Source organism: Mizuhopecten yessoensis, unplaced genomic scaffold, assembly GCF_002113885.1.
Source record: "Mizuhopecten yessoensis strain PY_sf001 unplaced genomic scaffold, ASM211388v2 scaffold11173, whole genome shotgun sequence".
NCBI lineage: Eukaryota > Metazoa > Mollusca > Bivalvia > Pectinida > Pectinidae > Mizuhopecten > Mizuhopecten yessoensis.
Window position 1 is genome coordinate 1,998,046 of NW_018408916.1, and position 17,459 is coordinate 2,015,504.

General features: G+C 36.6%; 1 protein-coding gene across 6 annotated transcripts in view; it reads right to left on the reverse strand.

Annotated features, from left to right (window-relative positions):
* LOC110467402 (voltage-dependent calcium channel type A subunit alpha-1-like) overlaps nt 1-17,459 on the reverse strand; it is a 274,929-nt gene that overhangs the window by 144,781 nt on the left and 112,689 nt on the right. For all 6 annotated transcript variants that reach the window (XM_021524541.1, XM_021524542.1, XM_021524547.1 and 3 more), the window contains exon 2: nt 14,185-14,440. In XM_021524541.1, coding sequence (XP_021380216.1) covers nt 14,185-14,440 — 256 coding nt within the window. The remainder of the gene's footprint in view (nt 1-14,184; nt 14,441-17,459) is intronic.

Sequence of the window (17,459 nt, forward strand, 5' to 3'; positions counted from 1 at the left end):
AAGTTTCCTCATTAAAATGACCTTGACCTACAATGTACTTCCAAGGTCACAGGGCTCAAATATGTTAACAACTTCAAACAACAATATCCTAAGAACCATTTGGACTAGAGCCATGATACTTGAGTATGTTATGTAGACCAGCAGTGCAAATCTTTTTCTTATTCACAGTAATGAGGTTTAAGGTCAACTTTAAGTGCTAGTTGGTGGTCAAAAGTCAACATGGGTTAAAAGTTTTAGAATTACAATTTCAAATTTCAAACAACAATATCTTGAGAACCGTTTAAGAGATGTTAAAATGTCTTGTGTTCTAGTTACCAAATTTGGTCTGAAGTTTCCTTTATGTCAGTTTCATGTAACATAAGAAACATGTGAGCGATTCAGGCCCTCTTGGCCTCATGTTATATGTATAATAATGCTGCACGTATTTAAAAAAAATGCCATTCAGTGATTTTGAGGCTATATGCATGTTCTATTGTACCCACAACCTTAATTCTGCACAATGCATTATCCAAATTTGCATATATATTAACAAGAGACAGTGAGAATGAAACAAGCAAACAAACAAAACCAAGATTAATATGTTATCATAACGAAATGTATATTAGAGGCCAAAACATACATCTCCTAAAGGACGAGACTATAGATGAAAATACCTCGCCTCAAGTCAGCCATCATATGTACAATACAATGTACGGATGTTTAAAAACTTGCCAACAGACAATGTATTATATAAAAAAACGTATAATTATTATATATTAGTTTTATTGTTTATTGTGCTTATTTTATTAACCTTCTAGGAGGTTTTCGCAGCCTTCTTTCGACAACAGATTTCAAAGAATGGATTTAAAAGCGTGAATGATGAATTCAAAATCACACTTTTCGTCTCAAGAATTCCTCTGAATACAACAAATTTCTATATCATTTCAACAACTTGGCGAATATTACAAAACAATGATCGCAGTTGTTTGACAACTTACTCTTCCTACTTCAAAAATAAACTTTTGGTTAAGAAATATAATTAGATGCATGAAGAAACAGCTATGTTCCGGACCTCGATATAACACAAGGGTCGATGTACCATAGGGCACCACTCAGGGGTACCTAATGCAATTTTTATTACACTTCAACCATACAACAGCGTGTCCGATTGAATTATATTGATCACATGAAGGGGAAATAAAAGAAAGAAGTATTTCCTCCCTCGCTCGAGTTTCCCCGGTCATATTTCCAGGTTCTCTGGAAAACTCGAAAAAAAGACACTAACCCTGCGTTTCCGATTACTTTATTTATATACATGAAGTTCTATTTCGACGTTAACAAATAGGTATAACCCATATGGCAGTGAAACACGATTCCTTTCTTTTCCCTCGATTAATCATGTTTCATTCGGACCTCTCTAGTAATTTCGCCCTCATGGCAGTGAAAAAAGATTCCTTGTTTCCCCTACATTAATCACGTTTCATTCGGATTTCTCCCTCATTAAACACGATTAATCTCAATGAACCAAAAATAGCATTTCCCTTTGTCACAAGGGCAATACATATATAATATATAAAGCTGCATTGCTATTTGATACACACGCGCTATGATATATGTGCTACATGTAAATACGACGATGAAACCTTCATAAAACGGACATTATATACAATAAGAAAACCTGTGAAAATTTCGAGGCGGGGGAGGGGGGATAATGTATCATTCCTCAAATAAAAACAAATAAAAGTAGTCCTGCTCGTTATGAACAGGGACTTTTGTCTCGGTTTAGTTCGAATTTTAAAAATAGTTCACTCTCTATAACGACAGATTGTCTAAATATCCAGATTAATGGTTATCTCAATTAATTGATTTAGGTAATTAAAAATACGGTATCTGTCTTTCCTTGTCCTTATTAGATGAGTTACACGTGTAGATATCTCATACGATTCTAGACTGTTGTTGGTGAATTACAGGAAATCCTAGCGTGGGATACTGCACACGATATAGTGTAGGGTATACAGGTTAGCGTATCACAGGAGGTCCGGGACATCTAACAAAATCAATAACTCGCCAGGTTTTAATTAGAGATCTGTAAGATACATATTACCGGGTTGGAAGCTCACGTCGTAACGTCCGCCATTACACTATACCAACAGAACCAAACCCGGACCGGAAACCTTCCGGTATTTATTGGTACCCTGCAAATCACTTGTGCTCTCCCAAACGTATCTTTTATGCCGCCATCAAGTATTGATGGATCCCGATAATGTATACACTGTTTAACACATTTGAGCGTCTGCATGATCAATTCAATAAATAATCCATACAACTCTACGGAATGTCCAGGCATTCCTTTAAAAACAATTGCAATTTGTAATAAAACATTTATATGACCCAGATTCACATGTTTCTGTTTGTCGTGTTTTCTTCCTAACTGCCGACAAAGTGCAAGACGCAAGGCAATCCTGTCTAGAATTTAGAAGTTGGTATCCGCCATTTGTATAGCAATCTAAATTTTCTCCTGGCTAGAGCCGAGGTGAAACATTCTATAAGGGGATCTCGAACAGATTAATTGCTATAGAGAATGCAAAACATTTCATTCTTCGGCAGAATAACTTGCCTTTATGAAAACAGGAAACGCTATATTCAGTTAGCGACGGCAAGGATATCTTGATTTTATGAATAAATGGAGCCCAATGGCGGTGATGAGATTGTTTGCTCATAGTTCTATTTCCTTGTGAGATTCTCTGATATGTGTTTATTGCAGTCAAAGCTATTTTGGCATTATAGAGGTATTGGGTGTTTATAAGTCCAATCTCGACTCATGAAATACCTGTTCGGGCATTGACACTGAACAAACTTCATATGAAAGTCTATTTAAGACATTACAAGTTATAATATCGAGATGTCATCTAAGAAGATTAATATGTCCATTGTAACAATAAACAGTTCGAATCCTCTGCATCGCCGCCTGCATATTTTTCAGCAGCTAAATTGTTTCTCGTGGTTTCTTTCTTTAGCACAAATAATTTGCATCGCCCTCTACACATTTTTCAGCAGCTAAATTGTTTCTCGTGTTGTTGTTTTTTTAGTACAAATAATTTGCATCGCCGCCTACAATGCACATATTTTTCAGCAGCTAAATTGTTTCTCGTGGTTTTTTTCTTTGGTACAAATAATTTGCATCTCCGCCTACATATTTTTCAGCAGCTGAATTGTTTCTCGTGTGGGTTTTTTCTTCGGTACAAATAATTTGCATCGCCACCTACATATTTTTCAGCAGCTAAATTGTTTCTCGTGGTTTTTTTCTTTAGCACAAATAATTTGCATCGCCGCCTACATATTTTTCAGCAGCTAAATTGTTTCTCGTGGATACTTTTTTTAGTACAAATAATTTGCATCGCCGCCTACTGTTTGCGCTATGGAGATATGTTCAACCATGTTTCGTTCGTTTGCATCTTGAAACGACCATTTAAAAGGCATACTACTGCTTTGCAATTGACCTTGGTACTTCTGATTGATTTGCCCGGCAGCGACTGTTGATTTATGTGTCACTATGTAAGTGACCTATATCTAATATATCAAAGGTGACTCTTTTCGGTCAATATTCATGTTTTTGCTGTTGTTGATGTTGTAATTGATCGCCAGAGAAGGAATTGTTAGGCAGAAATGTTAATCATAGAATATGTGCTTACTGCACGGGCGATATGATGTATACCGCGCCAACCATTACCAGAATCACCTTGCAGTACAGAGAACAGTGTGATACTATCAAACACATATCGTGTCAAGAAGCTAGAGTTCATATCTGGTAAGTGTTACAAGTAGGCATAGGATTACAATGATATAACTCCAGTAAGTCTCTAAAGAGTTTCAAATTATATCGAAAAACGTCTTTGTTATAAATTTCGTAGAGAAAAAGATAGAGTTGTAATTTCCCTGGTGAGTACTTGGTTTACCTTTTCACAATAAATCCGACATATGTGCTGGTGTGGGATGAATTGTTAAGATGCTGCCACACGCATCCGAGGACAAGAACAGGTGAGAGGTCTCTCAATGTTGTATCATGTCTAAGAGATAGGGATAAACTCCGTTTGGTAGGGCATTTCTTTCTTTTAAAAAAAACCCACTCATATATAGTTAGAACAGACACTAAAATTGGTTATCTCATATTAAATATGTTCGTACATATTGGAACAAAAGTAACATACAAAGTTCAAATGAATAAATCTATTGTTATTGAATAGCGAATATTTGTTTAGTCTGAACGGTTAATTTTTGCTGGTTTCAGAACAACAACACATTTTAAATCTAAAATTCCCTTGAAGGAGAGTATTTCTTCAGCTCAACAAAATCTAACAAAAGGTAAGAAACATTTGTGAAACCACAGCAAGGGGTGCCTAAACTGTATGTAAAATTCCACAAATTCCGGTTACGTGATAGGGAAGAGTAATATAAATCTGCAACGCGATTGAATACCGAGCTTGAGTGGGTCTCTCGTGGAGGACTGGAGCTTCGTGTGACCTCTTAATGATTCCAGTGATTCCGGTAAGAATGGCAATGCAGTGTTGCTGAGTACTGTACAAGACATGAAAGAGAAATACATGACCTTCTCTCGGTTTTAACAGCGATTGTCTGGTGTATAAATTGTCAGAGAATTAAGACCTCTTCAACAAAACTTAGACAGAGTTATGGCAAGCTCCAGACAGACCTGGAATGTCGGAACATGCACGTGAGACACAATATTCTCTGAGAGACCGATCACGCGTTCTTTACCCACAATACCACTTTTAACTAGGTTATGTCCCTCCCCTTCTTGTTTCTGTCAATCTTGATATTCTCTATGTAAAAAGAAGTATAAACACGAATGCTAAACATGTCTGCCTAATTTAGAGTATATTCCATCTAAGACGAGCGTATACATGTATAAAGTTAAAAAGGTTCAATGAGATAGTAATGAAAAGAATATCACGTCATTTTTACATTTTACATTCCTATTTAAACGAATAGCTTGTGACAGTCAAACAAATGGCTATGTAACTTTCACTGTAAGCTGAATCGTACAATACTATTTGCACAACAAATTTTATGTAAAACAAAAAATGAATGCGTTGGTTATAATTCGAATATAAAACCAAAATCATCGAAAACTGTGAATATTTTCGAATATCGAGTCTAATAAATAAAATGATTAAAAACTGCACACGCAAAAAAAACCAAAACGCGTTATTTAATTTATCTTATATCTCGACACTTTTATAGATAATAAACAATTGTTATGTTTATTAGACAATATGCTATGTGCGCGCGTGCATGTATTATTTTCAAACAAAGGTTTTTTCCTTTGATAAATTAGCTTAGGCTTTGTTGAATGAGTGAACACGCGTGCATCTTATCCATGTATAGTTATTTTGTCCTGACAAATCAGGAAATGAGGAAGTAATAACATCATCTGTGCGCGGCCTCATGGTAACAAGATAACAAGATATCACATGACAAATGTTTGCGCGCGCTAAAGAACAGCCTTACTGAAAATACCCTGTATTATCTAGTTAGCCTTGCCTGATATATAGGCACTGTAATCGACACGAAATCACGTTTAGTTACAGTTTAAGGCGATAAATAGACTCACTCAAAACATGTTCGTATACGACGGTGAACTCGAGATTCGAAAATGTTGGGATATTAGCAACTCAAACCGAAGCGGTCTCCGCTATATATGCTATTCAAACAGTTTCCCAGCTTCATTATCAATTTTACCATAATACACGTACATACAAGTATGCTGAAGCTCACATGCAAAAATTTCCCGCTCCGGCATTTTTTGAAAAAGGAGTATAGAGTATCACTCTTGTGTTCAAAGTTACTGAATCTGACAACAACTAGTTATGTTATATACTAGGCTCCACATCAACAACATGTCACGTATTATAATGTACTGAAGTAACCAACAATACTAGGTCACGTGGTATAATGTTTTAACCTAACCAACAACAACATGTCACGTGGTATGATATACTAACGCCACCAACAACATGCCACATGGTATAATGTACTGACTTTACCAACAACTTCATGTCACGTGGTATAATGTACTGACTTTACCAACAACTTCATGTCACGTGGTATAATGTACTTACTTTATCAACAACAACATGTCACGTGGTATAATGTACTTACTTTACTAACAACAACATGTCACGTGATATAATGCACTTACCTAACCAACAACAACATGTCACGTGGTATAATGCACTAATCTAACCAACAACAAAATGGGATTTAGTATAATGTACTAACCTAACCAACAAAAAAATGTCACGTGGTATAATCAACTGACTTTACCAACAATAACATGTCACGTGGTATGATGCACTAACCTAACCAAAAACAAAATGTGATTTAGGATAATGTACTGACCTAACCCACAACAATATATCACGTGGAATAATGTACTGACTTTACGAACAACAATATGTCACGCGGTATAACGCACTTACCTAACCAACAAAAAAAAGAGATTTAGTATAATGAACTGATTTACCAATAACAACATGTCACGCGGCATAATGTACCGACCTAACCAACAACAACATGGCACGTGGTATAATGTACCGACCTAACCAACAACAATATATCAGGTGGAATAATGAACTGACCTAACCAACAACAGCATGTCACGTGGTATAATTTACTAACCTAACCAACAAAAAAAGGTCACGTGGTATAATGAACTAACCTAACCCACAACAAAATGTGATTTAGAAAAATGTACTGATTTACCAATAAGAAAATGTCACGCGGTATAATGTACCGACCTAACCAACAACAACATGGCACGTGGTATAATGTACCGACCTAACCAACAACAAGATGTGATTTAGTATAATCTACTGATTTACCAATAACAACATGTCACGCGGCATAATGCACTAACCTAACCACCAACAAAATGGGATTTAGTATAATGTACTAACCTAACCAACAAAAAAATGTCACGTGGTATAATGGATTGACTTTACCAACAACAAGATGTCACGTGGTATAATGGATTGACTTTACCAACAACACTATGTCACGTGGTATAACGTACTGACTTTACCAACGATACTACGTCACGTGGTATAATGTGCTGCCTTTACCAACAACAACATGACACGTGGTATAATGTATTGTCTTTACCAACAACAACTTGCCACGTGGTATAATGCACTAGCCTAACCAACAACAAAAAGTGATTTAGTATAATGTATTGATTTTACCAACAACAACTTGCCACGTGGTATAATGTACGGACTTCCCAACAACAATATGTCATGTGGTAAAATGTACAGACTTTACCAGCAACAACTTGTCACGTGGTATAAGGCACTAACCTAACCAACGACAAAATGTGATTTAGTATAGTGTACTGATTTACCAATAAGAAAATGTCACGCGGTATAATGTACCGACCTAACCAACAACAAGATGTGATTTAGTATAATGTGCTGATTTACCAATAACAAGATGTCACGCGGTATAATGTACCGACCTAACCAACAACAACATGTGATTTAGTCTAATGAACTGATTTACCAATAACAACATGTCACGCGGTATAATGTACCGACCTAACCAACAACAATACATCACGTGGTATAATGTATTGTCTTTACCAACAACAACTTGCCACGTGGTATAATGCACTAACCTAACCAAAAACAAAATGTGATTTAGAATAATGTACTGACTTTAACAACAACAATATGTCACGTGGAATAATGCACTAACCTAACAAACAACAAAATGTGATTTAGTATAGTGTACTGATTTACCAATAAGAAAATGTCACGCGGTATAATGTACCGACCTAACCAACAACAAGATGTGATTTAGTATAATGTGCTGATTTACCAATAACAAGATGTCACGCGGTATAATGTACCGACCTAACCAACAACAACATGGCACGTGGTATAATGTACCGACCTAACCAACAACAACATGGCACGTGGTATAATGTACGGACTTCCCAACAACAATATGTCAAGTGGTATAATGTACTGACTTTGCCAACAACAACATGTCACTTGGTATAAGGTACTGACCTAACCAACAACAGCATGTCACGTGGTATAAGGCACTAACCTAACCAACAACTAAATGTGATTTAGTATAGTGTACTGATTTACCAATAAGAAAATGTCACGCGGTATAATGTACCGACCTAACCAACAACAACATGTTACGTGATATAATGCACTTACCTAACCAACAAAAAAATGTCACGTGGTATAATCAACTGACTTTACCAACAACTTCATGTCTCGTGGTATAATGTACTGGCTTAACCAACAACAATATGTGACGTGGTATAATGTATTGACTTTACCAACAACAACTTGCCACGTGGTATAATGTATTGTCTTTACCAACAACAACTTGTCACGTTGTATAATGTACTGACTTAACCAACAACAATATGTGACGTGGTATAATGTATTGATTTTACCAACAACAACTTGCCACGTGGTATAATGCACTACCCTAACCAACAACAAAACGTGATTTAGTATAATGTGCTGATTTACCAATAACAACATGTCACGTGGGATAATGTATTGACATTAATATGTCACGTGGTATAACGCACTTACCTAACCAACAAAAAAATGTCACGTGGTATAATCAACTGACTTTACCAACAATAACATGTCACGTGGTATAACTAATGAACTGACTTTACCAACAACTTCATGTCTCGTGGTATAATGTACTGGCTTAACCAACAACAATATGTCTCGTGGTATAATGTACTGATTTACCAATAACAAGATGTCACGCGGTATAATGTACCGACCTAACCAACAACAATACATCACGTGGTATAATGTATTGACTTTACCAACAACAGCATGTCACGTGGTATAATTTACTAACCTAACCAACAAAAAAAAGAGATTTAGTATAATGAACTGATTTACCAATAACAACATGTCACGCGGCATAATGCACTAACCTAACAAACAACAAAATGTGATTTTGTATAATGTACTGATTTTACCAACGATACTACGTCACGTGGTATAATGTGCTGCCTTTACCAACAACAACACGTCACCTGGTATAATGTACTGGCTTAACCAACAACAATATGTCTCGTGGTATAATGTACTGACCTAACCAACAACAACATGTCACGTGGTATAATGTATTGACTTTACCAACAACAACTTGTCACGTGGTATAATGTACTGACTTTACCAACAACAATATGTCACGTGGTATAACGCACTTACCTAACCAACAAAAAAATGTCACGTGGTATAATGTACTCGCATAACAAACAACAAAATAGCACATGGTATTATTTACTAGCCTAACCAATTACAACTTTTCACGTGGTATAATGTATTGACATTACAAATAACAATATGTCACATTGTATAATGTTTTAACCTTACCAACAACAATATGTCACATTGTATGATGTACTGACCTAACCAACAGCAAAACATTTATTGTCAGTTGGCATACTGTCCGAATCCGACCAAAAAATTGTTAGCTACGTGGCACACTGACCTAACAAACAACAATATATCACGTGGTAAAATATACGGAACCAACAAACAACAATATATTGTCATGTGACATACTGTAGGACGCCGACCGCAAACAACATGCCACGTACCACAGTGTCCATTTGTCACGTCGAACCGGTCGGCCACATAAACACGGGTTACCCCTGCAGACACAGTACAAGTGTCTCAGCAAAAATAACCAATTTCTCACGAAAGTCTATACGGAGGCGAACCCACAATCACAGTAGGCCTTACATCATACTTTAAACTCTAGAAGTAAACATTAGGAAACACTTCACAATTCCTCACGGACGATCGATAATCGTGGTAGGCGTAAGCTTGGTTCCATATAAATATACTGTTGTTTATCCTGCGTTTCAGCATTATTAAAATAATTGAGACTGAAGAGCAGTGATGCTTTAATCGCGTCACTCCCAGCTAATTTGAATAAGGTGGTAGCGATTTGCATTAAATGCATGTAGTTTAATATGAATTTTATGTTAAAGTTATAATCTGTACTGTAGCATCGGTAAAACGAACTGGTGACAAAATAACAACAGTATTTGTATCTTCTCTATTTTGTTAACCTATATCTACAGTTCAACAACGTCCATTTTTGTGATATGGTTTTCAGCATTTCAAACTGTCTGATTGGATCTTTGGTTTATGTACGATGTGTCTTACTAGGTACCCTATTCGGAGGTATGTCATCCAATCTTTAAGGAAGTCCCCCCAGTGTATGCAGGCTTGCATATGATATTCTCCTGTCATCTGTGAGATGAAGTTTGCTTTTTGTTATACGGACTTAACGAAGGTCTGAATTAACAAAATTAACGTTACCAGGCAGTACTTCAGTGTGTTTTGACACTCATTATTTAATTTGATATACAATTATAGCATTTTTAAGTCAATGTGCAATTTACGACAAGATAAATGAAAAGATATTTACTGATAGGTTTCAGACATCTCTAATTATTATATAGGACATTAAACGTTTGCCCATTTGGCAAAATTCAAGCGACCGGTCAAGGAGGGGATTAAAAACAAATCTACTGGACAAAATGTGATCGGTAGACATAGCTATTCTGTATAGGACAAGGTGTGTGGTCAGTAGACAACACTAGGCTGTATAGGACAGGTGTGTGGTTGGTAGACAAAGCTAGGCTGTATATAGGACGATAGGTGTGGTCAGTAGACAAAGCAAGGCTGTATAGGACAGGTGTGTGGTCAGTAGACAAAACAATGCTGTATTGGACAGGTGTGTGGTTGGTAGACAACACTAAACTGTATAGGACGATGGGTGTGGTCAGTGGACAACACTAGACTGTATAGGACAGGTGTGTGGTCGGTAGACATAGCTATTATGTATAGGCCGAAATGTGTGGTCAGTAGACAAAGCAATGCTGTATAGGACGATGGGTGTGGTCAGTAGACAACACTAGACTGTATAGGACAGGTGTGTGGTCAGTAGACAAAGCAATGCTGTATAGGCCGAGGTGCGTGGTCAGTAGACAAAACTAGGCTGTATATAGGACGAGGTGCGTGGTCAGTAGACAAAACTAGACTGTATATAGGACGATGGGTGTGGTCAGTAGACAAAATTAGACTGTATAGGACAGGTGTGTGGTTGGTAGACAAAACTAGACTGTATAGGACAGGTGTGTGGTCGGTAGACAAAACTAGGCTGTATATAGGACAGGTGTGTGGTCGGTAGACAAAACTAGACTGTATAGGACAGGGGTGTGGTTGGTAGACAAAACTAGACTGTATAGGCCAGGTGTGTGGTCGGTAGACAAAACTAGGCTGTATATAGGACGAGGTGTGTGGTCAGTAGACAAAGCAATGCTGTATAGGCCGAGGTGCGTGGTCAGTAGACAAAACTAGACTGTATAGGACAGGTGTGTGGTCGGTAGACAAAGCTAGGCTGTATAGGACAGGTGTGTGGTCGGTAGACAAAACTAGACTGTATAGCACGAGGTGTTTGGTCACTAGACAAAGTAAGGCTGTAAAAGACGAAGTGTGTGGTCGACAGACAGAGCAAGGCTGTATAGGACAAGGTGTGTGGTCAGTAGACAAAGCTAGGCTGTGTAGGACTATAGGTGTGTGGTCGGTAGACAAAGAAAAGTTGTATATGCCGAGGTGTGTGGTCGGCAGACATAGCTATTCTGTATAGGACGAGGTATGTGGTAAGTAGACAAAGCCGCGCCGTACAGGACGATATGTTTGGCTGGTAGACAAAGCTTTTGTATGCTGTATTGGATAAATCGTGTGTTGACGGTAGACAAAGTAAGTTTGTTGTTCTGTGTGAGATTTGAAGTCGACAGAAAGAAATTTTGCGGCAAAAGATTAGCTTTTGGAACAGACGAAAAAGTATATAGTCTTGGTATAGGACGAGTTTTCGCGTATGTAGACAAAGCTAGGCGGTAAATAACGATACTTTGAGCAGGCAGACTAAACTTCGTTTTATGATGAGGTGTGTGGTTGGTAGAAAACTGTAGGCATAGGCACATCCAGGGTTTATATATGAGACCTACTACGATCGATAAGATACGTCTCGGTTCTATAGGTATCTATCTACTCATCACATACATACCAACCATTGCACGATTCTTAGCTTATTCGTGAACAGTGCCCTGTGGGACTCAGGTATTCATATTCAAAAGCGGACGTTCTTGAAACCATCCAATGATAACACGAATCGTTTTCATTAAGTGGCTTACTGACGTAATAGTAAACCCCTTTGCATCGCCTGTTTACCACAGAAGATGTTAGGGAGGGTAGGGCCATTGACAGATTTGTATAGTGATCGACTGCGTCTGAAAGCCTTTTAACCAGGAGGATGGATATAATGAATTCCCTGTACTGTCTCTCCTTTACTGATCTGCGTTGTTCACGCCACCCCAGCTACCTACAACGCCATAAGCTGACGTTATAAAGTGCAAGATTTATCTATACTTTAAAACTGTCACTTTCATACAACGTACAATAAAACATCGTCATACGACTACCTATCTTTTTTATTTGTCATCTCGCTAACTGCTTACATATTTCGAAGCTTTCTAAACAATTTCGCTGTAAGTCTTCCTTTATATATCGCCAACCCTTTATAACGCCAACATTTTACTGGAGCTTATAAATGTACCTTTTCCTTATGCCAAACGTGTCAGCCAAAGACTTGGTATGTATGTGAAGACAGAGTTTATTGACTGTGTTTATTAAGTATGGACGTTTCCTGAGGCGAATATGTTGTTATGTGAACCCGAGAAAGAAACATATAATAACCCAAGACGAAGTCCAGATCTATGTCACTTTTCAGATCTATATAATCACAAACATGTATGCATCGAAATAGAAGTCCTTAATTGTTATATTACATTTGAAATGCCTAATTTTGTCATTACGCAAGGTGTAAGATAAGAAAAACGTCAAGGGAAAAGTGTTGCAGTTAGCAAAAGCGTGACGATGTTACAGCAGAAGTGACCTCAAAAGAGAAAGGTGAACCTGCTATTTCTATATTTGTAATAGCATTTTACATGTACTACATTTTTGTATGTCTTGGGCAGTCATATTTCAATGAGTATGCTAGAGGCTATCTTGTTCAAACTAGTTCTTATGAACCATAGAATCAAAAGCTTATAAAATTATATATCTAAAATTATGTTAAGAATTTAATTAATTAGTAATCTCCGATAAGCCAAGGAACTGGTGTTAAACATTTTGCTTTGCCTAAGTGTATTTTCAAATTCCGGGAATGACTTTCCAGCTGAGGAATCTCAGCAGACGAGTGTACTAAAAGGCAAATTGGCGGAAAAGAATCTTTGTCTCTTAATGTTTTCCTTTGAATCCATCATTTCACGATAAGCTATACATAAAGGGTCCCTGGCAAATATCATCCCATATATATTAAGGAAACGAGATATAGCCAGTTATTATAGGTTAGATATAGAATGGCAATGCATTGGAGATTCTTTTTACTAATATTTCAATTAAATATTCGTGAATTTGTGACGTAATCGTATTGTGCTCTGTATGACGTCACAAAGGGAGACATTACAAAAGTTTATATAAAAAATGTGATGTGATAGCATTAACACAATACAAGTTTAAAGACACCTTGATATTGACAGCCAAGATAAATCACAATTATTTTCGATCAAAAGAATTTCTGTAATAGCAAATACATATATCCGTTAAGTGTATGATAATTGTATATATATATATTTATTTTTTGGAGAATTTAGAAGAAAGGGTTACGTTTGCCATCAATTTCCTGACAAGGTTTTAAGCTCACCAAGTTTTGAACAGAGGTAAATCCAGTTAGAATATGTCTGTTTAACTGTGATCTATAATCCCATCAGTGCACTTGTCTGTCGACAATGATCATCGTTGTTAGTGTAAATCCAGGGAATAATCACTAATACGGCGTGTCTTCCTTACTTCCATGTCGGCCATTAATTGTTGCTCAAAACCTGGTCATTTCAAAACCTTGTATATCAGAATACGACAACCATAATTTATCTCCATATTTCTCAGAAAAGCCAAAAAAATGTGCGTGTTTCATATTTGTAGTCTTGGCATCCACTTACATAATTTTTCATTTACAACATAAAATCATACAAGAATGCTGATAAAAAGGGGAACTTACTCTGGGTAGTGTTTCACTTCCTTTAACCGTGTCTGTAGAATTGCGCATGTCCGGTAATCGGACGTGTCTACGGCCCGGCGTCTCATCGGCGGACGCCTCGGCGAGTACTCGTCCCTTTCTGACAGTTGTTCTAGAGGTGAAAACATGGACGGCGAGGTAGCCGAGGCAGCGAGGGACGCACGGCGGCGCTGCGACATGTGTCGACTTCCGGTAGCCCCAATCATGGTGCGAGATTTGTACCGTAGCCGGGAGTTAGCTGTTAAAGATAAAACAAGAAGAGATTGAACAATTTAGTTTACATAATAATGTTTTTATATAGTTTGTTATTTTAATAACAAAGTGTACACCATAAGTGCTTATTGCACACAACATGCAGTTAACATGGTAAAGACGGTAAAGGGTTGGCGGCCATTAATGTACCACAAATATTATACATGTATTTATTAGCATCTGGGAGTAGTTTTTAATCTAAGCGCAAAGTAGGGGGGGGGGGGGGGGGGGGGTCATATTAATGCCATTTATAGTTTAGCTATGAAGAAAATTAACGTCTTACGGAGATTGAAATATTTGCTAATTAGGAATAGTCTTTTAAAAATTTATAAATCATTCATTTTGCCATTTTTAGAATATGTTTGTGGATTATGGGATGGTTGTACTACATTTGAATAAGAAAAATCAGAGAAAGCCCAAAGAGAAGCTGCTCGAATTATATCCGGTCTTCCTTCATATGCCCGTATCGAAGATTTACATTTTGAACAGGTTTAGAAACTCTTTCTAATCGTCGAAAACGTAGAAAACTCTAACTTTTATACAAAATGCAAAACAACTTAATTCCAGATTATTCAAACGATCTCCTGCCACCTACTATTGCAGAAAATAACAGGTACACTCTTAGAAATAACAGTGATTATAGAGTTCCTCTATTTTGGCTTTCTCTTACAAATCTTTCCTTTATACATTGTTCCTTCCACTCTTCGTAGCTGGAAATCGATAGATCTATCAGTACGATCGTTGCCTTCTATACATTTATTTAAAAACTCTCTTACATGTACCTCAAATGTACAACCATCCCCCTCCTATCTACTTCAGTTTAGGAGAACGTAAATTAAATATTATACATACTAAATTGATGCACAATTGTAGTTCCCTTAAGTATGACCTTTACAGAGTTAATCTTGTCGAGAGTCCATTTTGCATCTGTGGACATCCATGTAAGAATGCCTTTCACTTTTTCTTTGAGTGTCAACGTTTCAGCAATGAAAGGTGTATTTTGTTTCAAAATTTGAATGCCTAAGGTATAGATTTAAATTTAGAGATTCTTTTGTTTGGCAATCCAGACCTTTCGGTAGACCTTAACTCTTACGTTTTTAGACATGTGCATCACTTCATCAAATCAAGCAATAGATTTTGAACGGTATTTTTTTAAAGTTGTGTATATATATCAATCTGATTAAAATCATCTGTTACATGGCTCCGCCGGAGCCATGTAACAGATGATTTTAATCAGATTGTATGTATATCTACTTCATGTTTATGCCTATTATTATTGTTGACATGTAATTGTAAATGTATGACGGGAGAAGGCTGTGATAAGTTGTTATAACTTGTGCCCAATCCCTTGTTCAGTTTTATTGGCAATAAATATATTCAAAGTAATGTATTACCCTCACAAAACTGAAATTTAAAATTTAAATTTGTAACGTACATCTGTAGGTTTATTTTCATTTTTTTGGGCGTTCTTTATACTGTAATAGACGAATATAAGGCTGATCCTTACATAAAGCCAGATGTAGCGAAAAATCATATGTTTTAATAGATAATTAAAGTTGTATTAAAGTTGAATAGAATCGATGTAGTGCATGAACCAGATGACGTTTAATATGCTTACTAAATCTAAATATGAAAATGAAATACAATAACACGTTCTTTGTTTTGACGCCATATTGAAAATGTACAAAACTGATAACAATCATAAAAACCGTTAAAAACCCGATGAATCCAGAAAGCGTTTTGAATGACTGCATTGTTTTGAAATATTAATGGGCAACGCTAATTAAAATTTGTTTGATGAATTACAAAGGATATTTTTTTGCAGAAACTGTAAACAGGAGGAGAGATTTTATAAGATATCGAAGCAAAGTAATTGTTTTTGCATTATAACTCCTGATTCAGACACAGCTTGTTAAATACAAAAATGTAGATTATTTCATTTCTGTTTTCATTTCCGTCGGATTTACTTCAAATCATCATGGCTAACTTACAGATGTGTATGTGTGTGTGTGTGCTTAGAGAGAATCTGTTTCCCTATTATAATACGTTCAAATACATGTATCATTACCTAATTAATTATAATCTTTCATTGTTATGAATGAATTATTTTGTCCTTTATGTTACTGAGTTATTTTACATGTTTCTTAGCACGGAACTTTTTTGGAAAGGAGATACAAAATCACATCAATACAGCATAACTCCTTAAGGTAATTTAATATTTACTATTATTAACTTTATTTACGCCTGTACTTAATTTTGTGGGTTATGCCTGTGTGCTCTATTTTTTTACACTTGAATTCGTGATTGAGCGGATCGGATGTTCATTTCAGTGTTGGTAGTTCATTTCATTGGAAGTCTTATTCTAAAGAGTTCAATTTGCGAATGGGTCTCAAATCAAAATACAACGTAATGCGAAAACTAATTTCTCGCGAAAAGAACATGAATTGCAGTATAAGCAACAATTGAGCTATTTTGAATGTATGGATATCGTAAAGAATCTGCACAACAAAGAAAATATTATCCGACAAAACGTCATATTGTCACGATACATGTAACGCAGATGTTTAATTTCCAACCAGCTACAAGCTGGTGCATAACAAATTAATTCGATATATTTATCTATCGATTCCTCTGAAATAAATAAACAGGCGAACAGCTGTAACGAGTTTAGGATTAGTTAATTTAGTTTAGCACTTAACTTAGTTCACTTGTAACGTACGCAGACATGCACAGCATTTTGCACTAGTTTCCGGAGAAACCTCTTTCTCTGACCATGTGTAACATTGTTGTAACCATGTAATGGTTATTTAGGGTATAATTAACCCTTACTGTACATTATTCCTATTTTACGTCCAGGCCAATATTCGTGTAGGATCTCGCGTGATGTTCACCTACTACTCCCAAGGCAATGGGGTCCCGCTATACAGATCTGGGTAACGGCCAAAACTCAGGCCGCGCGGCAACGGCAGACAGAATTGTTGTGAGGGGTCGGGGATGAGCATGGG